Source organism: Nyctibius grandis, chromosome 32 (assembly GCF_013368605.1).
Source record: "Nyctibius grandis isolate bNycGra1 chromosome 32, bNycGra1.pri, whole genome shotgun sequence".
In the NCBI taxonomy this organism is placed as follows: Eukaryota; Metazoa; Chordata; class Aves; order Nyctibiiformes; family Nyctibiidae; genus Nyctibius; species Nyctibius grandis.
Genome location: NC_090689.1, coordinates 3,127,233 through 3,151,535, shown reverse-complemented (window position 1 = coordinate 3,151,535; position 24,303 = coordinate 3,127,233). Strand labels below are relative to the sequence as shown.

Below are 24,303 nucleotides of genomic sequence, written 5' to 3'. Positions count from 1 at the left end.
ATGTAAAAACACAGTACAGAGGGAGCGTTTCAAGTATGAGTCCCAGCCCTGGAGGTTTTTATAATTGCTAGAGGCAGCGCACGCAGGTTACAGACACGCTGGCTGCAAACATGTTTGAGGTAGCTGCATGGATGTACCTGGTTGTATCTCAGCAGGAACACTCTGGCTCTGCCCCAGGGAACAGAGCTGGCTGCAACAAGGGAAGGTAAACAGAAATGTTATGTTGGGGGTCATTGCCATGAAGTGAGTTCTTAGTTAATTGTAAGAAAAGGTGTAGTCAGAGTTTGTAAGGACCAAGTGCATTTTTCACAGGTAATTAGTAGCTGGTGGCTGTCCCAAGCTTAGAGGCAAAGGCTGTGTTAAGTGAAGCGATAGGCACGTAGCTTCTTCATCCTGCCCAGAGTCAGGAGGAGACACTAAATGAGAAACCCAGTCATCATTGTCACAAAGAAGTAGTACAGCCTTTCTTAATTGTCTCCTACCTTCATTAGTTCTATAGACTTCATCTGCTCCTCTATCCCTGGCCAGCACAAGAGGTTGGCTTTTACATCCTCTCCATTTCCAAGCAGCCTGTGTTGCCGGTGCAACTCTTTGGAAACACACTGGAAAGCTGCTCTGGCCACACTACTCAAGGTCCTCTTGAATTCCAGTCATCTGCAGAAACAGTAGATGTAAAATAAAATCCTTTCAACAGAGAGCAGGCCCTTGAACTTAAAAGCATAAGTTACTTACTGTGTTCCACAGTGCATCAGGAGTTGAATGTAACTTACAAGCAGTTGGAGATTCAGTGTTCGGGCTGTGTCTTAGGAGTAGTCCTAGAGTGCAGTTCAGATGTTGACTGCTATCCCTGTTCCTCACCTGCTGCATATCTTGTTTCTTTTTCTGGCTCAGATGATTTTTCTTTAGGAAGTGGGCCAGATGATAAGTAAGTCAGTTTTCTTTAGCGCAACAGAGATGAAATCACTCAGGGGCTGGACAAAAATAGCACCTTTTTCTCCGAGGAAAATTTCAGGAATCTGTAAAACTTCTTCCTTTAACCCAGCTGGCTGTTAGACCTTCCAGGCCTTTACCACTTCCATTTCTTCCCACGTGGTCCAGGTCACTTCAGACGGACAGGGCAGGATGGTGGAATTTTTCTCAATATTTGTGACAGTTCAAACAATTACAAGTTTTCACAAGGCAGCTCTCCCAACTTGTCTGATGATTTACAGCAATCTCACAACAAAACCCCCCAGATCAACCAAAACCCCAAAATACACCACAGTGGAGAGGGGAAAAAAAAAAAAAGGCTAGACAGGGATTTCCTTTGTGCTGAGTGGGTGAGGGAGCTGTACGGAATCGGGCTGTGAAGCCTGGACTAGCGAGAACTACCTTTGAGTGTTTCCTCTGGCTACTAATAGATGGGATGACAAGATGTGATGGCCCAAAGGAGCATTGAAAAGAAAGTTATAGTGAAGAGGGTGCTCATCATACTCATGATTTTGAATAGTTTATTAAATGAAAGGTGAAGCATCAGTTTTAAATTGTACAAAAGGAAAAAAAAAAAACCTCATATTGTAAATGTACAATTTACAGAATTACTAGCAAAACCAATCAAGGAGACACTCATAATACAAAAACCTATTGACTGCAAACTGAACTGGAAACCCATTGCAGGTACCGTGATAATAACTGTTTGTTATACAGTATTCTACAATGTTAAATTAGGAATCAGTTTTCCACACAGAGGACTGTGAAGCACAAGGTTCGTCTGAGACTATGACTCAAACCAGGCAGCATTGATTATGCTACTATGCTCACAGAATTCTTGTGATGACAATTTAATGCAGCCATTCCTGCCCACCCGTTACTTCTGGGGTGGACAGAAGAGGAAGGGAGGTAACGTTATTTTATCAAGTTCCAGCTACTTCTCAGGGTTTTATACATTCCCCAACCCACAGCTGAGGAATGGCTGAATTACCTAGTGAAACATTTTTGGCAACCATGTCTGAGAACTGCACATGTTGTAAGAAACAAACCTCACCTGAGTGAAATGTTGGTTTGTTTTTAAAATTAATTAGACTCTTTTCCCTCCCAGCAAGTAAGCACTGGGCATTAAATGTTGTTTTGTTGCTCAGTAAGCTCGTAACAGGAAAAAAAAAAAGCTCCATGATTATTTTGCAGTTGCTAAAAAAAAAAAGCACCTCTAAAACTGCTGTGCTCCAAGTGGGTCAATCTGCTTTGTATCTCCAATGCTAACATTAGAATGCAGAAAGGAAGATTAACATTTGGGGGCTGATTCTTCGAGATACTCGAGTCAGTGCAAGTTGTGGATGGCCAGCACCTCTGATATCACGCCAGTTTTAACTAAGTAGCAGCTACTAGGCAGAGTCATAAAATCGAAGCATAATGTAATTCCAAATTATTGAAAACATTGAAAAATCTCTTATTACAATGAATTAGCTGAGAATGTTTGGGGTTTTTTTGGATGTTTTTAACTTTTTTGAAAAATCTTTTTTTTTTTTTTTTCCAAAGAATTACTCTTAATATGCACAGTTAACACTGAAAATGTAGCTGTATTCCATTGTAAGCTTAAGAACTTCACCATCTAAGCACAAATTTCTATGCAGCACATACAGTACTTCTAACTGGCAAAATTAATTTACAAAAATAGCGCAAAAGGGTATTTGCGGCATGGAAAGTAGACTTTTTTTTTTATGGTACAGTTAAAATTGCTTTTAGTATGCTCAAGTGATTCCTTTCCCCCACCCTTGGATTATTTTTTTGAATAGGAAAGTTGCTGTTTATGTCCCTTGGGTTGGCAGGGCTTGAAGTAGGTAGTAAAAACAGCAAAGTCATTACTTGAGAACCGTTTGTGTGTTTTACTGAGAATACTTTATTTGCTGGTATAAGTTGCTAAAAATGCACAGAGCAAGTACCAATAGAAAATTTACTGTGTTTGTGTCCCCATGTGCTATATAAAATGAATGTTACACAGCATCTGTTGGAAAAGTGGCTTCATGGACATCTCTTAACTTTATGTCCCATTATAAATAAAAATAAATCTTCTCAAGAGTATAAAATCTGGGTTTATCATATCAGAATCTGAAGTTTTTTGGCAGAGATGCACGTCATTAGAATTCTAACCTCTTCTAGAAGAGTGTTCTTCTCAATGCCTATGAGAGGATATAAGCGTACCATAATGTTAATCAAATCCAGTGTGTTCAAAAACACTTTTCTGTAGCCAGAATGACCTGCTTATAGCATCGTTGCTAGTCAATGGCTGATAGGCATAGGTTTAATAAAAATGGCTAGCTTTTAAAACATAAAAAGGCAAATGTTAAAACTGTTTTAAATTGTACAGCAGAAAAATAAAGTTAAAAAGTTCTGTTTTCACTCAATGTTGTTTTCAGAAAACATATGTAGAACAGTGTTTATTTCGACAGCTGTCTTAACAATTTAAAACTTCCTCCTCATCCAGGAAAAAAAAAAAAAAAAATCTGTATTAGGACAGTCAAGAACAGGGATACAAATGATTTTCTAGGTCAGCCCTTCTGAGGTGACTGGATTGGCCAACATTCCTTTGCGTCATTAAGAAGTTCCTCTTCTTTCTGTCACTACAAAAAGGGATTGACCTCAATCATTTGGTTAAAAATCAAACCGTATCACATCAAAAATGTGGTTTTCATACAAGCTATCACAGTATATAGGCCTCTAGCTCTAAACAATAGAGTTCCAAATTTGTAAAATGTCTTCACCAGACTTCAGAACATAGGCATTCCAAATCCCTGGAAAGATGATGTAAAAGATAGTAATTAATTAGGTGTCATAATAAGCAAAAGCACCTCAGATAAAGAGCAAACAATACTAGTAAAGCCTTACTGAATCATCCTCAATGATAGCTGCGGAGTCAAAGAAGTCCGGCCTCAGTTCAGCCCGTTCTCGCCGGTTTCTTGAGGGTGGCTAAAAAGAGGAGTGGGCCATTTCAGAACATCACAGCAGTTACTGGGTACGGAGGGTTCTCGTGGCCCTACGGCTAACGGGGACTAACGCCGTTACCTCGTCCTTCACACTGCAGCTCTGATACGAACACAGGCACTGACCTAGGAGAGCACTTCTTAAACTCACCTTTTGCTTAAGGAATGGGGTAAAAGCTGATGGATTCTAAAGTCATTTTAAGGCTGTGCTCATAGCTAAGGACTTGCTTAAGGCTCTTGCTCACTTAACAATGTTCTTGGATTAGGACTGTAGGCCAGACTGCGTAAAAACTGTCTTTTAACTGTCTTTATGCTTTTAAGTTTACGGTGAAACTCTAGCTCTGACATGGTCAAAAAATGGATTTAGGTAAAAAGGTGCTGAAGATGCAACAGTATTTCTGAGGATCAAACCCTTTGTGTTGTCCATCCCTAGGAACATAAGAGCAAACGTGAGCTTCACTGCCTTGATCAATTCCTTCATTTCCTTGCCTTGGATTGCCAGTAAGAGAGAGATTTTACTTACTTGATAACCACTTGAATGCCAGTAATATCTGCTAATGCTACTTCGAATGCTAGTAATAATCTCAGTATTCAGCAGCAACAACTGAATTATTGCCTAAATTTTCCTTCCAAGACATTATAGCTAAAGTAACCTCTGGCTTATTGTTTGGATATGAAAGGAGAAATATGAAAGCATAAAAATGGTGAAGTGTGTAACACAACTGATCCTTTTTCCCATTTTACAAGGCAAGCATTCCTTCTGATGGGAGAGGCTACTAAGGTTATAATCCCTCCAAAGGAAACCCTGCCTGTGGTCAGTACATTACCATGAAAGGACCCCAGGTTGCCATCTGATGATAGCACCTGTTTGGGAGCAATTCCAGTGTCAGGTATCCCCTCACACCTGGCCACTGCTGCCCGCTCTCCCTTCTGCTGTGCCAGCACACCTCTGTGTACGGCTGTGAACTGACCTGACCTCGACTGAGGACCCCCTGCCTGCCCACCGCCCAGAAATCTAACCAACCAGGGAACACAAAAAGAGCAACGACTTGGCTGGATCAGTTTGACCACGGTGTGGCTGCATGAAGAGCCGTGTCAGCAAAAGAGTTAATGACGGCTGTGACAACAGCATAGGGAAGGCAACAACGCCTATAACACCCTTAGATGATGCTGTTCCCAAACTCTTCATAATGTCAAACCCCCAACCTGAGTCACACACAGTTACTGGATTTTAGAGAGTCCATTTGTACTCCCTGAGGCCGAGCAGGCAGCTTCGTGTAATATTCAGCCAGATGGGGTGAGCTGATCTCACCTCCGTCCCCACCTGCACTCCCCTGCCCTTTGGCGGCTGCTCAGCGAGTCAGATCAGCTCCTTCTATAGCCCTCATCGAAGAGGGCTGCACTGGTACACCCGCTACGCTATAAATCATAACCCAGTTCTCGTAGGCTGACAAGTCCCAGGGGCGTGAGGGTGCTTCAGGCACTTGCTACTGCCTGAGTCCAGAATATCAGAGAGGAGGAGCGCTAAGCAACGCGCCTGGTGTTGCTATAAAGAAAATCAATTGGGGCTGAGGCTGCAGTTGTAGGTTCTAGGGAGTATTTGGGCCATTTCTGCTCTTTAGTGTTTAGGTAACAGGAAAAACAGGCTCAAAATTTTGGAAATTCTTGTTTGCACTTCTAAAATTCCTTTTAAATGATCTTTCATAATTTTAAACTTGCTATTAATTCAAAATTTTGGAAATTCTTGTTTGCACTTCTAAAATTCCTTTTAAATGATCTTTCATCATTTTAAACTTGCTATTAATAAGATTTACTGACCAGATCAATGACCATTGTGTCCTCAAATTCTTCATTCATATCCTCTAGCTGACCTCGTGAGGACATCATTACATCTTCAAAGATGGGCTCAGCGTCATCTTCCATTAGACCTCGTCTGATTAAATAAAGAGAAAGAAAAAGTCATTTCCAGGCATTTAAATTTCCCAACCATGATCTTTGCCATTAAAAAGAATGCACAAATCCTGTCCCTTAATACCTTCACATGAAACCTTATGCTGAGAATGAAGCCAGCACGCTTTCTGTAATATTAACTGGAAGAAAATCTTAGATAAAAACAAACCTAGCACTTGGAGAGGCTAAAGCAGGAAGTCCCATGTAATATTGTTATAAACAGTAATTAGATTTGTCCCTAACAAGAAAAGGGCAATAACCGGACTGCGTTTGCTGGCCCTTTTAGAAAAAGGAGTAACACTGGTTGCCAGGATCACTGGTGAATCCCAGGGAATCCAGTGGTGAATTCACCCACCCGTGTCCCCTCCATTAGCTGCCCAGTGGAACACCCTGGCAAAAGATGATGTGGATAAAAGAAGCTTAAACGGGTTCACGGGAAGACTGGACAACAACTTGGAAGGGTTCATTGGGAATTACCTAACAGACACATCATAGGGCTTCACGGGGACCCCCTGAAACAAGAACAGTTGAAGGCTGGGAGAGAATTACAGGGACATGTGCCACGTCCGTCTGCCCTGTTCACTAGGCACCTGCCTGTGGCCACGGTGAGAGGCAGAACACTGGGCTAGACGGCCACACGGCCCGGCATCCATTCCAGTGTCACAAAGCTGTTACTCTGCCTTCATCAACAAGAGTTAAAATGTCACAGAAATTACTAGCAACAACCCAGAAAATGTAACATAAGATGCAGCATTGTCATCCAGAACGGTTCTGATCTGGAGCCGAGGATGCTCTGCACACTTACACTGCATGCCTTACACCAGTTCTTCCTTTCATGTAGTTCATTCCTGTCCTGTCCTTTCGATTTAAATCTTCTAGCTTCTGTTGGCCCAACCAAGATATCTGCATCTGGGGACTAACAAACATAAAGCAGCATTACGACTGAGAACACTGATGACTTTCAGTTGGTTATTTTTACACAATATCTATCTCCTCAAGTTCTGTGTCTGGCCGTGCTTCAGATTAAGATATTTAAATCACATCCATCATGGTACACGTCTTCTGGATTCCCTTCCACAACTTGTCTCCTCTCACTGCATGTGCACAAAAAAAATCCATTAATGGTTGTAATAAAACCAGCTACATAAAAATCCTAACGTTACTCATTCATTAGTGTGGCATGTACCTGGAGTGGGAGCGCTTCTAAAATGCACTTTATTAAATCCTATTTCACTGTCTCAGATCAGGCAAAATGTGAGCAAGAATGGACCCAAATTAATAACTGACACACAGCTGAAAACAAAAATGTCACACAACAAATTGCTTTTAAATATAGACCCTGATCAACTTAAGCGTCCAGTAACTTACCCACATGGAAATACCTGGAAGGCTGGACTTACAATACCGTGTAAACGCAGTCGTAGACAGCAATGTGTTTGATATGATATTGCAGCACAAGGAAAGGGGAGTAAACTAAGTGCAGCTCTTCAAGAGCACCACCAGTTTTTACTTTATTATGCAGTCTCATACCCTAGTAAGATTGACATAATAAGCTGGGATAACCCACATGAAAACAACCCAGAACAAAATATTCTTCTGGAGGTGATTAACCCCATTAGTTCAGCAACTGACTGCTCTGTCTTTATTTTATGGTTTCTCTCTCCTAAGCTGACCTGCAGGCAGCGCGTGCAGCAGCTAACTGCAGGCTGAAAGGATTCTCCGCTGTCAGTTCACACTGTGAACTTGCACGTGGAATCCAGCTCTTTGACAGTGAGGAGAGCGGTGCTGTCTGCCTCTGCCCAACAGTTCTCTGCTCGCAGCATTCATCTGAGACAGGAGAAGCAGAGGTTCAGCTTCCCCCCCACCCCGAAAAGGGGAAGGTTCTCCCACAGCTTTAAGGCAGTACCTGCTCCTCAGGCTCAGTAAAATGCAGTGAAGGGAAGCTGTCCCACTTCCCACAACTGAATACATGTAGCTTAGTGAGAGGTGAGATCAGAGAGGGTCAGGAAGAAAGTTCTGCTTCAGCAATTTTCTCTTGTTTTGTTTTTACTGCAGAGTAGAAAAATTTTATGGAGAAATTGAGAGCCACAACATCTTCCTTATAACCTAGAAGTTATGGCAACATCTGGGGAGGCAGGAGGTGGGGAGGCAAATCCTTGACCTCAGAAAGGCAAGTAAGAGACATCAACCCAGACCTCACATACAGTGGGATTAAGGTGAAAAGATACTCTGGGACTGACATGAACAGATTCATCCGGCCAGCATACTATGACTTTTTTATACAGATAAATCAGATCAGGAAATTTGGCTGTGAAAGTTGTAAAATAGTCTCCAAACCAGATATTGTTACTCTGTATCTTCAAATTAATAGAAATACCACATACCTGCATTCTCTGCAGACTTCTCTATTCTTAAATAAACTACTGACAGACAATAACCAACATTTTTTCTCCTCTAAATGGAGGTGATAAAATGGGACTTGAGTGACAACAAGTATATATAATTTAGGGCAAAATAAAATTGCCTGCAGGCAGCTACCCCAGAAAGAGGAATGACTAGCTCAGCAGCTAGAATTGGATGGAAGAGTTAATTTACAAGAAATCAGTTAGGATGCCTGGAGAACCTTAGGTGTACTATGGCATAGGGCAGAGGGAAAGAAAAGAGAACATCTACCAGATGTTTAGAGAAACAGTTCAGTCCAGCCCGGGGCCACAAACACTAGGAAGATTTAACCATAATCGCATGGTTATGCTATGAGGTAATTTTAACGTAAGGAATTTCTACCATGATTTCATTACAACATTATTTTTCTTGGGAACTGAAAATAATCAAAGTATTGCTGAGCTATAGCCAAGACATTTCCAGTTGGTTTTGCAAATAAATGCTGCATTTATGGAGCCACAGACTATGTGTGTAAATAAGCAACTCCTCTGCCCGGCTCACTGTATTTGAAACCGAAATTGCAACACTTACTTGTGTAAAAAATCTTGTTCAGATCCCTGCTCCGACTCGTGCTCCTGGATCTGCTCTCCCATTTGCCTAGTGTTCTCTCTCAAGACAGTTGAGGTGAGCTGTGGTGCTTGCAGCGTCCCTGGAGTATGTATGTTCTCACTCCTGTTCAGCCAGGAGCCTTCTAGACTGTCATCTACAAAAAGAACACTTAACATCACCAACACCATTCTGGTGACACGCAGTGCGCGGTATCGCCGCCTTCGGGATTCGATACGGATCATTTTAGTTGCAGCATCTTCTCCAAATTTGATTGTCAATAGTTTAGTGTCTTTTAAAACAAGTGTGCCTTTAAGAGATCAGCTGGATAATTACTCAAAATAATAAAATTTTCAGCTCTAATTTTATTTTGTGTTCTTTTAAGGAAGGATTACTACCAGCTATTCCCAGCAATAACAACAACTTAACGTATAAATATTTAACAAACAAACAAAAAACCCCACTGTAATCAAATATTGTACTGCAGCACTACCTAAATTGTCATGTCTTGCACACATATAACAAAGATAATTCCCAATTACTGAGTTTACAATCTAAATATAAGACTGTTGATCTCATATGAATACAGCAACCAAGACACAGTTAAACACTAAGATGAGGGTGGAGGATAAAACCCAAACTCTGGTCAGCACAGATCTTGAGAAACTTCAGTAAGAACCATTTCAGTGGAGTGCAGAGGGGGAATTTTAAATAAGAGAAGTGGTCTGGCTGGTGTGAGCTCTAAATAGTGACTCCAGCCAGTGTATTTAGAGTGTAGAGCAGATGGGAGGAATGGGGACGGGAAGGTGACTGAAGGTGTGAGTGGGATGTTCTGCTCAGATTGTGAGGGGAGCAAACCAGAGAGGAAGGAGGAGGGGGAACTTGAGGAGAACGTGATAGAGCAGACAAGTGTGTAGGCAAGAGACGTAGAAAAAAAATATAAGTTGCTGGAGCAAGTGAAAGACAGGGGAGATGACAAGAAAGGAGAAGACAAGATCACAGATTTACTAACAGGAAGAAATGTGTGGTGAGAAAGTAGACAGGGATCTCAATGGATCTTTTAATTTTTCCTACACATTTATTGCCCTTTGGGCACAAATGTCATCTAAAAAGTTGCCTATTTATTCTTGAATTTACCTTTGAACCTTTATAATGTTGGAGATTTTTTTTTAAATCCTATTTATTTTTGATTTCCTTAAGGCATTATGAAGAAATGTCACAGAGCAGATTTACTTCCGGTAGCAACAGGGAATGTTCTCCAACCCGGACAGTCTGCTGAACCCAACACATGCTGGATTTAGGTGAGAAAGGAACCATAGGGGACTAGTTATGGTTCTTTGATGCAAGGATAGTTTATGCAGCGACCCAGCCCTTGTTTTAGTTCCTTTAGAGTGGAATTTAAAGAAAAAAAAGTCTTGGCAGGGTTTAAAGAGAGGTCCATGTTTGTAACTGTACTGCCAGGTTGAGATGAAAGCTAGCACTTTTGGAAGAGTTATAAAAATATGTAAAGACGAAAAACCAACAAAGACCTGTGTAATACTACGTACAGACCATCAGTTAATTTGTAGGCAACCAGCTGTTTGTTAAGGCTGGTTCTTCATAGCTCAAGTTACACGGACGAGTGAACAGTAAGTACTTATTTCTGAGGATTAAATCTCTGATTATTTTACGAGCTCATTATTGGTACACACAAAATAAGACAGAAATCTGTGTCTTCCTGTGAAAAATACAGACATCCTGGCTCCAGGTTTTCTTGGCTTTCCCTTTTGCCAAGATTCAAAAGGAAGTTTTGGGGCATAACACAATCAGTAATGCCTAGTGCACATCAAGCAGCATCCAAAAGTTCAGTACGTGATGTCCTTCCAACTATTTATATTGTTGTGGGGGGTTTTTTAACCTATGATATCGAATGTCCTGTATCAATACATGTCTGAACAAAGACTTTTGGTGCTTGCATTGCATGTCCTTCTATGGATGGAAAGGCCACAGAGCTTGTGTTGCTGCTGTCATTAGAGAGCACTTGCTGGTAGCTTTTCAGTTCTACCATCCACCAGGCAGCCAGATTCTACCATGAAGGCATCTGTTATGTTGTTATGGGCTACAACAAACAACTATGAGCTATACATCCTTCCTGGACCTAAATACTGAGGTTGTACTGCAAAGCTTTCACGAGTAATGAAGGTCTGCGTAGTGATCTATGAGTTTAAGGTCTATTAGGTTTCACACTGAAGAAAGGAGAGTGGAAACACTTCCTAACCAGTGTCCTTGAATGTTATACCGTGACCCAGAGCTGTATTTGTAGTACTCAAAGGACACGCCCACACCCCACCCGCAAGAGCACCCCATGAGAGGCAGTGTTCATCAGTCCTTTGAATTCTGTGAAAATCATGGTGTCCTGAAGGAAGCAAAACAGCATCTGAAGAAAGGAAGCACTATTTTATCTACCTAAACTCTTGGCGTAAGAAAGTGAAGGACTTGGCGCACGTACTGCTCAATGTAAGCTGTAGAGAACAGACCCGATTGTAGAAGCGCATATGGACAAACTTTAGAAGAATATTTTGGGAAATTGCTGTGGATTCAGGCAAATTGGCATTAGATTCCTCACTGAGGAGTTACTATCGTAGATACTGACCTTGAAAAATCTCTGAAGTTTAAAGATCTCACTTATACCTACTCTGTAGTGAAACAGTAAATTTATATTCATGGAAGTACACACTACATCACACAGATTAACCAGGAACAGATGCAATCGTGTACGAAATCAGCTATCACAGCCAAATTCCTGGTAACCATGCCTCAAGTCACAGAAAGAGTAAATACAGACACTGGATACCATTTTAAACACAAAAAGGTGTCTTAAGTTTTCTCCAGTGGTCCTGCAAAAATACAGACTATATCAGAATTTCTGCCGTGGGTTTGCTCTAGCATCCTCTTAATTAACAACGGCTCCAGACTGAAGCATGGGGAGAAAACCAGAAGTTGGTGCCTGAGAAAGGTGTGGAGCAGACAACTCCACAAACACCTCCTGTTTCCAACTTCAATAACAGCTTCTAACAGTTCTGAATCTGCAAATCTCAGCGAAGACAGACAAGAACAGGGACTCGCGATGGTTATTTCTCATGAAGAAGTGTTCAAGCTTGACAGGAATTTGCAGAACCCATGTCTTGTTTTTGCTACATACAGAATTTATCGTATATTTCAGCATTAACTGATAAACCATAAGGGCTCCTAAGAAGCAAGGCAGTAACGTATGTACAAAATGAGAAATGCTTCTACCAGGCAACCTAAAACCATACAAACCTTCTACTCTCTTTTTGTGGAGCGGTGGTCGTCCTTTCTTATTCCTCACCGAAGACGCCTTGCTGCTGCTGCTTCCACTGTTAACGGACATTCTGTCGTCCTCGCCCCCCGTAACTAGGGAGTTTCTATAGGAAATGAGGGGAAGCCATACATCTTCTCTTCTTTCCATCATCTGTTCTGTCAGAAACTTCTCTAAGTAGGAGTGGCTGAAAAGAAAAGACAGTGAGTACAGAGGCGCAGCACATTGTTTCCTCTAATTAATCTGCAAGCCCGCTTCACATTGTTGAGAGCTTAGCACAAATCCCACGTGGTGGTTCCTTGTTTTAATTTAATAACGTATGTCGATAGGGCCTTGTACCTCTGACTGCACAAGCATACGCGTCGTTCCCTCAAAACAGAGTAACACAGTTAATCATGTACAGGTTACTCACGGGTAAACAATACAAATCCTTCTCTCCCCAACATCTTCCTCCCACATTTGTCTGCCATCACTCACAGCACACCCTACTTGAATTCCTTTTCTATACTGCATAGCGAGGAAGCCACTTCTATAGATTGCTCCTGTGTCAACAGACAGACCGAAATAGAACCACTGTTGTGAGGATGCAGGATATCCTTTTGCATCTTGGAACAAGAAAAGTGGTTTCCTCAAATGCAAGCAGTTATTTTTCAGTTAAAAACCAGAAGATCTGTTCCGCTGCCGTGGGGAAGTCCAGTGCACACTTGTTAACTTACGGGAGGAACCAAACAACCTCCCTCCTGTGTACGGTCTGGAGGGCATGTGAGTTGTTTTCTTTTTCCATTATGATTTAATTTATATGGTATTAGAAGTAGTCCTTAAAATGAATATGCAAATCCACATAAAGGTGATTTTAATGAATTTCAAGCTGCAGAAGCAAGTATTCAGAATTTAGGCAAGAGACCTCAGGATTCTTCAACATTACCTCTACCCTTCCTGCCAACACATTAGGGTGCACCCTTTGATTATTATGTCATTTAATACCACATTGCCAGGCTGTCACCAGTGGGAGTCAAACACACAAGGTCTGCACGGAAATGAACTCTCGAGCTCCCTTTTCCTCTCTTAGCTCATGGCAGGCTCACACTTCTGACGCAGCCTAGGTATCAGAATAGGACAGAAGCCACGCTCTATATGCTCAGGTAACAATCACACCCAATTTTTAATGGGAGTTTGTTTTGATTCAGTGACTAGGATGACGTTGCTCAAGAAAGAGCAGTTTTTCTGTCTACTGTTTTATTTAGTATTGCGACCGCTTTTTCCTTCCCCTTTTCAGATGTGCACTGAGTAACATCCAAACCTTGCACTGAATGGGAGACTCTTAGTTTATTCTCTCTCTTTTACAGTACCAAACAGTACAACACTTGAGTGCTTGATGACTTTAGAGAGTTTATCTGCAGAATAGTCTTGGAAAGTAAGAACTTTTCCTGCATCCAAATTATATTTATAAAACTAGACTGCCCAGGTTATGCCCAAATTGTGAAGAAAGAAAAACTACACTACTAGAGCTTTCTTTACTGATTAGATGCCCAACTTCAGACAGCTTTTGCTCAGCATTTTAGAGGAGCTTCGTGCTGGCAGCTCTTACCAGCTTCAACGAGGATAGAAACTCTGAATTTCTAGAAGAACACCACGCCGAGGCTCCATCTCATCTGACTTCAGACACTCAATAGTCAGGTGTCTAGTCTAAGCTAACAGTCTCTATTTGAGAGAAATAAACGGAAATAAATCCCTCCACAGAGCAATTCACCTCTGTACTGTCTTAGATGAATTCCTCAGCATTTCCCTGCCTGTATCTGCTTGTGTCTTTGTAACTGTGTTAGTATAAATCTTTTTTTTTTGCTAAGTGTAAGAGCTGGGCATTTTAAATATACAGTTTTATATTAAATCCTTAGATTTGAATAAATCCATAAATGGCTATCACTAATTCTGGAGGTTACTCATAAAACAAGAAGCTGAATAAATAAATAGGACAGGAAAAAATAAATTAAACGAATGTTGCTGCCCCATTTCCAAACTGGAAGCATCTCCCCTTTCTCCCTGCAAATAAAAAAGCCGGCAGTAAACCAGAAAGGCAGCAGGAGCCCTGCAAAAGAGCAGTGTTTGTTGAACTGGGACAGGACTGGTATTTCGTACCCAGGGCAGACGACATATGCAGACATACCGAGTAGAGGATTCATCTTTTTGGATTGGGAAGCTGAGCTGGAGGACTTCTGGGAGACAGGCAGCTCTATGCTCATGAGACTGGCACGGTTATTCTAGAGCACTCTTGCCTCCAGACTAAGAGCCCATTGCTGAGTTTAGGGACAGTCACTTGGCAGGAGGAGATGGAGCCGGGGAGGGAGGTAGATGATCCTGTACACAGGACTTCTCCACCAGATGGTGGTCACGTACCTTCCTGCTCAAAGGCAACCCCTTTGGAGGGCGGGGGAGAGGTCCCTGTGGATTGGAGGAGCCATGCTACAGAGAAGGGCAAATCAACTACCCAGAGTATGGCTGAGCATGTCATGCCAGTGAAGCACTACGGGCCATGCAGCCATTGCCTGATGGGTGCAACACGGCTGATGGCTCAAGGGAAGGAACGTAGATAGCTCCCAAAAAGATCTTTACATATAAGCAAGTTCTCTTGACTCTTTTCATAGTCACCACAGCCAATGGAATCCAGGGCATGTCTGAACCCATCTTAAGCAGTAATTTAGCACAGATCAGATAAATCGTGCCCTAAAGGACCTATTTCTTTTCACCGACCTTCCAATTCAGCTAAAGTAAGTAGCTCAGATACAGATGACTACAAGACAGACAAGATAAATTCAGGAGAAATGGATTCCACCACACCAATCTTTACAGTCCTGTGAAAGAAGCCAGTGGTTGTGTATGTGGGCACCAACGAGTGGGAGAGAAAATTTTAAATGGCAACACAGAAGGCAAAGGAACAAGATCTCCTGAACTACTGAATTTCATGCAAAGGATCAGGTCAAATTAAGCTGTCACGTAAACTGTACAGAATGATGTAACTTCAAATTTTAGACACTGGAGAAACTTGTGGAAGGGATTATGACTGTACAGGAAGGATAAACTTCACTAAATTAAATAGGAATCAGGCTAATGGCACTTAAACTAACAGATGCAGAAAAAAATCTATGGTTCAGCTGGGAAGACAGTCATAAAATCCTGTTACCCTTAAGTCCTGTCCTGAAGAATAGGACAGAGGTTGACAAGATTCAAGGATATAACAATGAAGAGCAGTTTCAAATACTGAGTGCCAAGCTAGCCCAACTGGATCATCCAGTTCTCAAGCTCATTTAACTATTTCTTCTACTGTGTTTGCTGAATTGACAAATTATTGATACAATTAAAAAAAATAAATTGGTCCAAGTGTGCATATGTTAAAAATTATACAAAGTTAACCAAGATGCATTTCTTATAAGACAGATAAGTTGTAATATTCATAATTGTTAACCCTAGTAGAAAAGTCCTTTAAAACAAATGTCTTCACAGAAAAACTACAGAAAAGTTTGACAGAAAGAGTCAGTTGAGGTAGTTACAGTAGATATATATATGACTTACTTGTGGTCATAAAATTGACTGGAAAGATATCTATAACCATAAATCAGAAGATCTGGCATTTGCATTTTTTAAACGGTCATAAAGTTATTCAGAGCATTCAGTTCTACACTGGGCACGTAGTGCTCGTCTGGTTTTTGACTGGGGTCCCCTTCCTCTTTCCCTTAGTACTTCTGTGCTGTGGCCAAATCCTGGGTATTTGCTACATAACGGATTAGAAATGCATAGTGTTCTCTCCACAGTGATGCTGACAACATCTTTGCTACAAACTTGCCCTTAACAATGCAGTTTTCTCTTTGCCAATTCTGTTGATATCCACAGCCCCTCTTGACAGTCTGTTCAAATGTTGCTCATAAAACAGTATTTCTTGCTCTTTATTCAGATCTTATCAACCATATCTCTGGTTTACCTCATTGCCAGTATTTCATCTGCAGTAATTGCCCACCATGTCAAATGCAGGCTGCTGCTTTTAGCCTGCCAGGTCTCCTCCACCCTACTCTGTCCTAAACGATGAGCGTGTCCTCTCTCAGCCTCTTTCTCTATCCTCTTGTGCCAGTAACAGAAGCCTTGACAAACCTTTATTTCCCAGTTTAACTCAATATATTAAAATAAACAACTATATATTTACATTTTATATAAACAGGTAACAGAAACAGATGTTACTGCAGTGTTTACAGGCCTGTAAATTCCCTGCACTGCTAACATTTAATTTCTATTTTCTTCTGGCCTGAAAAAAAAAAGATTGTTTTTTATTTTCAGTGCCCCATGGGAAATTTTAAGGAACGTTGTTTTGTGAGGTCTCAAACTCACCTCATTAGTGGATCCGATTCTCCTTTTCTCATTTCTTTTTATTACTTTAAAATATAAACCAATGAATAATTATGTATATGAAATGTCTCACTGGGACTTCCCATAGCCCCCGTTAGATTGTGAAAACCTCAAGAGCAGAGAGCGTAAACACAAACTACAGTGATTAACAGAGCCCAGCAAAACCCACAGAAGAAAACGCAGCGTTACTTACACAGTCTTTTTGTCCTGCCGCAGGAGTTTAGAAGAAAATTCACTAAGCACTTCAAGGAAAGCAAGGTTAGGAGGTGGATAGTCTTGTCCTTTTTGATTCTGATATTTGAAGGCAAACTCTATGCCATCTCTACAGTAAAGAAGTATTAAAATTTTCAGACATTTGTAACACATAAAAAAAAAAATCTGAGCTGTGATGAGATTTTTTACATCTTTATATCCCATCATAACCCTTTTTTCCTTCCTTACTAGCAAACAGTTGGTTTTGGACACAGGGGAGTCAAATGTTCCCTCTCGATTTGTGAGGCTCCAGTCTCAAGGACAACACACTGCCAGTCGCACGGTAAGAAGGAACTCACCACAGTCTAAGCGAGGTGGCAGGTGCTGAAAGCCACTGCCCGAGCAGGAAGAGCCAACTGGCTCGCTCTTGTTTCTACGTGAAGCATAAGCTTGCAGTAAGAATAATATGTAAGATACAACAAGATGTCACTTCTGCATCAAGAGTCGGAGAATTTACTTACCAGTACACTGATACACGCATTTCTGCCTTATCTTTGCATTTTGATCAATCTTTGCTAATGTTAGTCTTAATGACTTAAGTCTCTGAGACAGCAAACTTTAATATTTTAACCTTTTTAAGGCATGGGAAATCATAATTTAAATTCAGAGGCACCTTTCTACACTTTCCTATGCAGCACTATATAAAAAGCTTCAATCCACTTAAAAAAAAAAATGTCCAAAATATTTTTGGAATCTCTTTTTATAAAAGCCAACAGAACCCACAGTGGTGTGGTACAAAGGACTATCTACTGTTGTTAGAGACAGCCCACACAAATATGGATAATACCAGTGGCTTTACCTGAGATAGATAAACGTGGCCATTCCAATAAATTCCAACAAATAATTAAGTAGCAGCTGGTTTTTCTTCCTTTCTTACACACATACATGTACATCCCCCACCATTCTTATACATAAACTAGAAAAAAATATATAATTATTCCAGGACCTGTTAAGATTATGTACCTTCAGAAAAGGTATGCTGAGCAAAAGTTTTAATCGGAAGTAATATAAAAATCTAGTTTATTTACCACCACTCACTTGTGTAGTGTGGCCACAGCCTCTCTTGTCTTGATCTGATCCAAGCCAAAAGTGAGAGCAAACCGACGGGCCAGTTCCTTAATTCCGCTAACGTGGGCAGATGTCCTGTCCAAATTGGGACCTTGCTCCTGAACAAGCTCATTAAACAGCTAGAGAAAGAATTCAGTTGTTAAAATCTGTGAGCTAGAAAACACTTTTCTTGAGAAAGACTTTTGTTCTTAACCTGTTACAGCTAAGAGTGGACATTACAGTGACTTTTTTCAGACAGATGTAACACAGTTCTCTTACATTCAACTTCTAGCCCACTTCAGTTCACAGACTTTATTCCACGTAACTGCTGTTTGCCACCTGTCCCCCATCTTGTACTTGTGCGGACGATAACTCTCAAACAGAATTTTGCACTTACTTTCATTGCTATTTGAGAATAATGAGTTGGGAGAATCTGTTATTCTCCCAACTCATCAAGGTGGTTCTGCATTCTTACGCTGTTTTCTAAAATACCTACAGCACACCCATCAGATCAGCATCTTCTTTGAATTTAGGAAGCAAAACTGCTATTCCATCACTCACATTACGGTGTAAATGCCTTCAAAGCCTGCTTGATAATGACCTTTCAGTACAATAATGAACTACTCAGTAGTTTTCCAGTCAGTTCTACATCTTCTTCTGGTACTGCCATTTAGACCACATTTCCCTAACTTGCTAATGAGAGTATCAAGGGAGACGGTGTCAGTGACAATATTAAATCAAGCTGCATTAAATCTACTGTTTGTCTGATAGCCACAAGCTCTGTTACCATATAATTAATGAAAGCAGCTTCATTTGACCTGTTTTCTCCTTGACAAATCACACTGGCTGTTACCTATCACTTAGGCACTTGCAAATAGCTTGTCGTGGTTTTTTTTTCATGAAATGATATTAGCCTGACTGATCTATGGCACTTTGCTTCTTCCTCTCTCCAAATTTTAAAGATAGGAACTACGCTGACACTGGCTGATTCTTCTGGAAGTACATCTGTTTTTCTCAAGTCTTCACAGATATCTCAGCTTCCAGATTGCTACAGGAAATCTCTTCGTACTCTGGAATGAATTTTGGGAGGCCCAGCTGATTTGAAAACATCTAATTTACATAAGTAATTTCTCTATGTAATGGATATAGCTGGTACTTCAAGGGCCTAAATGGTATTTAGTGAAGCACGCACTTTGTGCTGTTGGCAGAACAAGGATGGGTTTCATCATCAAGCCGATAATTTAGAGTTGATATAAAGCAAATTTTTCAGGGAAAAAAAACATGTTTAACAATATTGGAAGACTTTAATTAGCTTGAAGTTTGAAAAATCAATCAGTATTTAGACAAAATGTAAAGAAGATGCATTACCTCCAGGTAATTATAAGCAGAAAAAGTCATCCTAATTCTTCTTGCTCACTAGGTACCAGTAAACAAATGCTATGAATCAGCTTGGACCAAATTGCCTTCAAGGCTCTTCTCTCCCTTTCTTCCATGTTAATCTGACCAAAACTTTGCCAGTGTGGGCTTAAGGAGACAGAGATTACTGAGACAAATGAACAGTGACAGCCTGAATTGAGGAGCGAGACAGTCTCTTAACAGAAGTGCAGTATTTTCACTTCATTGTAAAGGGCACCAGAGAAAATCCTGTCCAGCATTTTTTGCAGTGAGGCATTTGTAACAAAAATCAATATTCTTACCTGTTGCAAACTGAGAATGAGTGTCTTTGCACACTGGATCTTATCAATTTGCCTTGTTTTGCTCAGGGTTTCCTTAATGATATCTCCATAGTCATTGTAGTACTAGGAAAAAACGTGGGAAAAAACCCTCTTTAAATCTTTAAATTGAACCTCTCATTGCTAAAAAACCTAGTGTCAAATCCAGATTTTTTGTGTGAGTGGGAGGCAATGTTTCAATATCAAAATTTAAACTGATTGGTAGCCTGCACCCAGCGATGAGGTAAGGAACTTCTGTATTTGGTGTTATCTTTTGTAACAAATATGTTGAAAAACAAACACAAGAGTATTTCCTACCCCAAACTAAATATTTGGTGAAAATGACCCATGGCTGCAAATTCTAAGAAACAACATTACACTGAACCAACACACCCTTCAAGCAGGTGCAAAGCTCCAGTTAGATGGCCAAGAAAGGAATTCACTGGAGCCAGAAAGCTGAGTAAGGAATTAAATCAGTATGAAGTGCTGATTCTCTTTATGTTAGAAGAATGGCTGCTGAAAACCACGGCCTCTGGTACTGACCATTTGGGTAGAAAACCCTGGATAATCATTAAAACTTCCAGGCTGAGAATATAAAAAAAATTTTCCAAGCAGTATTCTTTCAGCCTCATTAATTGTGCATTTGAAACCACTTATTTTCATTCCCTCTAAAATATTGTTCCTGCCTTCTTTGGTACAGAGATCCTTCTAGTTCGTATTCTAATTTAAATTCAATTCCTCTCACTCTCCCCCAATTTCAAGAGAAGGAGAGGTGTGGGGAGAGGAGAAGACAGAGCAGCAGGTAGGAAACGAACCTGGACTATGACAGCTTCAGTTTAAAACTCGTGATCTGGAAAGAAATCCCTAAGCAAGACTAACCCTGAGCAGCGACCTCGCTGTCGGCTAGAGTGTGCCTGGGGATTTTATTGTACTGCCTGCCCCTAATGAACAGGAGGAGGAGGATTTAAAGATAAATCCTTTACATTTCACATCAACATCTCAAACACTGCCTATAGTAAAGGACCTGCTCCCCACTCTGTCTTCCCGTTTTTCCTCCTTGATTGTTGTCTGTGTGATGCCTAATCCCTTAGAGAGACAGGGGAGGTACACCCGGCAAGCTGAGATCATCTCAGGGCTTTGTGTTCCTTGGCAGGGTCAGGACTGCTAACATGTGCCTGTTTCCTGGCAGGGCAACTCGCAAGTACAGGTGCGATGGTAGCTGAGCAGCGAGTCCTTCTGAATGTCCTTGGGCCTAACTACTGTATGGAAGCAGCGTAAGTTGGTGAGACGTTCAGTGAGTGCATACCCACCTACAGCAGTACTATACAGAGCTGGGTTTTTTCACTGCTTTCCTGTTTAAAACAATCTTTTCTCACAAAAAAACCTGCTTCCTTACAGCAAGCACCAAGACTGGGAGACTCCCAGTGAAATATGACATGAACAGGTAACTGTTATTGTGGATTCTAGGAATGAATTTGAGGAGCAGGATAAGAAATTCTCTGTAGAGGGGAGCCTCTCTGGAAATACTCAGCACCTGTAGGACCAGCTTTTGGTGCTGCCTTAACAAGGCACTCCTGCTACACAGGAGAGCAAGTTCAGAGCTTACTGCTTCTCAGTAAGCTATTACAAGAAGTCAAATAAAGCCGAAAAAGCTTTCAAAAGTATTCAGTCTTTAACTGCTGCACTGGAAGGGAGAGAAACGGGGGCCCTGAGTCTGTGTTCAGTTAGGAGGAGGAGAATACACAGAGCTGTACCTTCATATAGTGTTTGAAGATATCTGCTGCTGCGTGCATGTCCACAATGTCATAAATTATCAGCTTGCTAAAGGCAGCCAAAAGGTTTCTTCTCTTATGTAAAGCTTCTATCTTGTTAGCTTCATCTTCTTCATCTCCCTCTGAAAGCATAAACAACAATAAAATCTTTATAAACAACTGCTACGTTCTAAAGCAACATTATCCAAGAGTAGCTTTTAGGAAAAAATCAATCCTTTAAAATGAAGCAAGGATTGTTACAGGAGAAGCTAAAATGAAGAGTGATAATTCTTGAGTCCTGCCTATGTTGGGACTGTCAGGGAAGTTCAGGAACATGACACCCCATTGACCAAGGATGCTATGTACAGTCCTGAGTAGGTACTGAACGTAAGCCACATGGAACTAAATCCCTGTGAAAGGCTACAGTGAAGATTTGTTGAGTGCTTTTTGCTTAACTTCTGAAACACAGGACATCTGGAGATGCTTCATTAACATGACTAAGCTATAACTATTTCACATAAGGAAAATTACAAGTCGCAATACTTCTACTGCATGCCTTGGATTTTCAGATACGAAATCGATGGCTCTAAAGCATCAGTTACAACAGGACGTAAAATTCGGTTCTAAGTAACTGAGTACAGTGGAAATTCAGAAAACGTGCCCAAAAGAGCGATGCAGTACGCACTCAGCAGCTCTTTCACATCGTTTGGCTATCTGGGAATGCATCTCTTGTCCAAAGCTGTTCAGGATTCAGCAGTTGGGTACCTCTGTACCCGCACTGAGGCATTTATAACACAAAACAGCAGCACCAAGTTATTTAAAACCAGACCTGACAAATTGCCTCTCTGCAACTAAAAGCCAAACGTCTCAAGTCATCCTTGTCAGGAGGCAGAGATGGGCTCACCTCAGACTCTGGCCTCTCAAAGCGTGGCCACGCACAGACGTCTAAAGCAAGCAAGCACACACGATACTTGCCCAGGTACCTTCCTAGTCTCCAACCAAATCAATGATGCCCTGAGTCCGATTTGATTATTTTGTGGGGGGAGCAGAGAGGGTGTTTATTTAGGAACAGCAGTTTCTTAAGGCCGCCTTTGCCTAGAGCTTTGCTGCTAAGGTTTGCCTTCAGGATCCTATAACTCTATTCAGTAACTCTAAAGGATTTCTCTTCCATTTACTGTTCCATTGTCCTTCTTCCCTTGAAGCCATATTAAATGAAGCCTGTTGCTGAACTAAGACTGTAGTATTTTGGAAATAAATGTTAAGAAAAACATATATCAGTAAAGGAAGAATAATTTTGTCCAGATTTACAGCATGTAGTTTACAGGCCACTCCCATGCCTTTTGAAAACACCTCTTTTTACAAAGCAAACTTTATAACTACTTTTTCTTCTTTAACACAAGTTGTATTGAATATTTCATATTCACACCTCCCAAAAATAAAGAAGGAATAATTTTGAAAACATTTGAGCAAACTGATCTATTCTATTTTCTTCTTTCTTCTGTGTCTGTTATGAAAAAAAGCAAAGTAGAAAACATGAAAGCTGAACATACCCATGCTCTGGTTTTCATCATCTTGGTCAATAAAGACATGGTCCATCACAAAACTGAGAAGTTCTGACTGGAGGCCTGAATCTGGATTAAACACCAAAGGCTGAAGACCTTCTCGACCTCCAGTCATCAACTGATGACTAAAAATCATCAAGAGATCACAGAGCAGCATGAAAGCCTGAAAGGCAAAAGAGAATTAATGCAGTAAGAAGCATAAGTCAACTAAGTAAAAAATAAAATACCTTTTAACTAATTTCCAGATATGCCCTGATATTATTAAATGTCCTTCTTCAGCTGTACTCAGTTGTAGTTGTTTGTGTGCTGTGAAAAGTGTTCATGAGGGTTTCCCCTAACTTTAAAATGTTAGACCTCTGATTCCTATGTAAGGAACGGTGTTTACTACCTCTTCCATGTCCAGGATGATCCACATTAAATTTCCATTTCTTCTCTATGAAAAGAACTCGAAATCTACCTCTGATCCAAGGACTGCAGCCAAATTTGTAGTAGAGAAAAAAACACTTCTTTTGATAAACGGTTGGAAAAGTTAAACAAGCAAAAAAATGAATAACATTATGAGGGAAAATCCAAGCTGAGTCACTGTCAGATCCCAGAAATACACAGCAGCAGTTCTAAGCAAAGAAATCCTTGCAGAATTTCATCAACAATTCAGAGTAACAAAGAATCAAGTAACTCTGCACAGCTTTCAAATCTAGATAAAAGCCAGCCAGGGCAGAATTTGCTCATTGCTATTATACCCTCGTTACCCGAGAACAGAGGAAGAAGGCAGCTATTAATAACTTCATTTCTTTCAGGGGCTTATCTGTATACTCTCGTGCGTGAGAATAACCCTGTTTTTCCCAGCGGCTTACAGCAGTGTCACAGCCAGCTGTTGCATTACATTCAAGACCTGAGCGCCTTTCAGAAAGTACTTTCTAATCATCTTAGTTTCTCTGTCTTTAACCTCACCTCCTGAAAACTGAGAAAGAGAGGAAGGTTCAAAGTAGGAATGTGTAAGAAGAGCCCTAGAGGATCTATGCTGGCCGTGCTGTCTCTTCCCCAGGAGCCTGCAGGACTCTCACTCAGGGCAGTGGCAATCACCGTTCCCAGGTAGGTGGGAGGCCAAAGGCATTTGCAGCTGAAGAGAGACTGCAGAATAGCTCTGACAGAGTCATGGCTTTGATTCAGCCCTATATTCCCCCTCTACAAACAGCTTGATAGACAGATAGTTCAATGTGTGTTTGAACAGAACCGAGCCTAAGGAAAAGCAGTGAGTGAGAGCAACCTGCTTTACACACCTCCAAAATGAAATCTTTGTGAACGCTGAACGTCACAGCAGCTCAATTGTTTCTTGGAGTATGTGATAAAATCTGAATGAGCTACACTTAGGCA

At 40.9% G+C, this 24,303-nt stretch overlaps 1 protein-coding gene across 1 annotated transcript in view; it reads right to left on the bottom strand.

Annotated features, from left to right (window-relative positions):
* Nucleotides 1–1,517: 1,517 nt before the first annotated feature.
* Nucleotides 1,518–24,303, bottom strand: part of STAG1 (STAG1 cohesin complex component) — a 163,170-nt gene continuing 140,384 nt past the window's right edge. The window contains exons 24-34 of the mRNA XM_068421035.1: nucleotides 22,918–23,092; nucleotides 21,371–21,510; nucleotides 19,602–19,703; nucleotides 17,896–18,044; nucleotides 16,799–16,927; nucleotides 12,195–12,400; nucleotides 8,880–9,051; nucleotides 6,712–6,822; nucleotides 5,775–5,889; nucleotides 3,862–3,942; nucleotides 1,518–3,767 (exon numbers count right to left, since the gene is read on the bottom strand). Of these exons, the coding sequence (XP_068277136.1) occupies nucleotides 3,744–3,767; nucleotides 3,862–3,942; nucleotides 5,775–5,889; nucleotides 6,712–6,822; nucleotides 8,880–9,051; nucleotides 12,195–12,400; nucleotides 16,799–16,927; nucleotides 17,896–18,044; nucleotides 19,602–19,703; nucleotides 21,371–21,510; nucleotides 22,918–23,092 (1,404 nt within the window). The 3' untranslated portion in view covers nucleotides 1,518–3,743. The remainder of the gene's footprint in view (nucleotides 3,768–3,861; nucleotides 3,943–5,774; nucleotides 5,890–6,711; nucleotides 6,823–8,879; nucleotides 9,052–12,194; nucleotides 12,401–16,798; nucleotides 16,928–17,895; nucleotides 18,045–19,601; nucleotides 19,704–21,370; nucleotides 21,511–22,917; nucleotides 23,093–24,303) is intronic.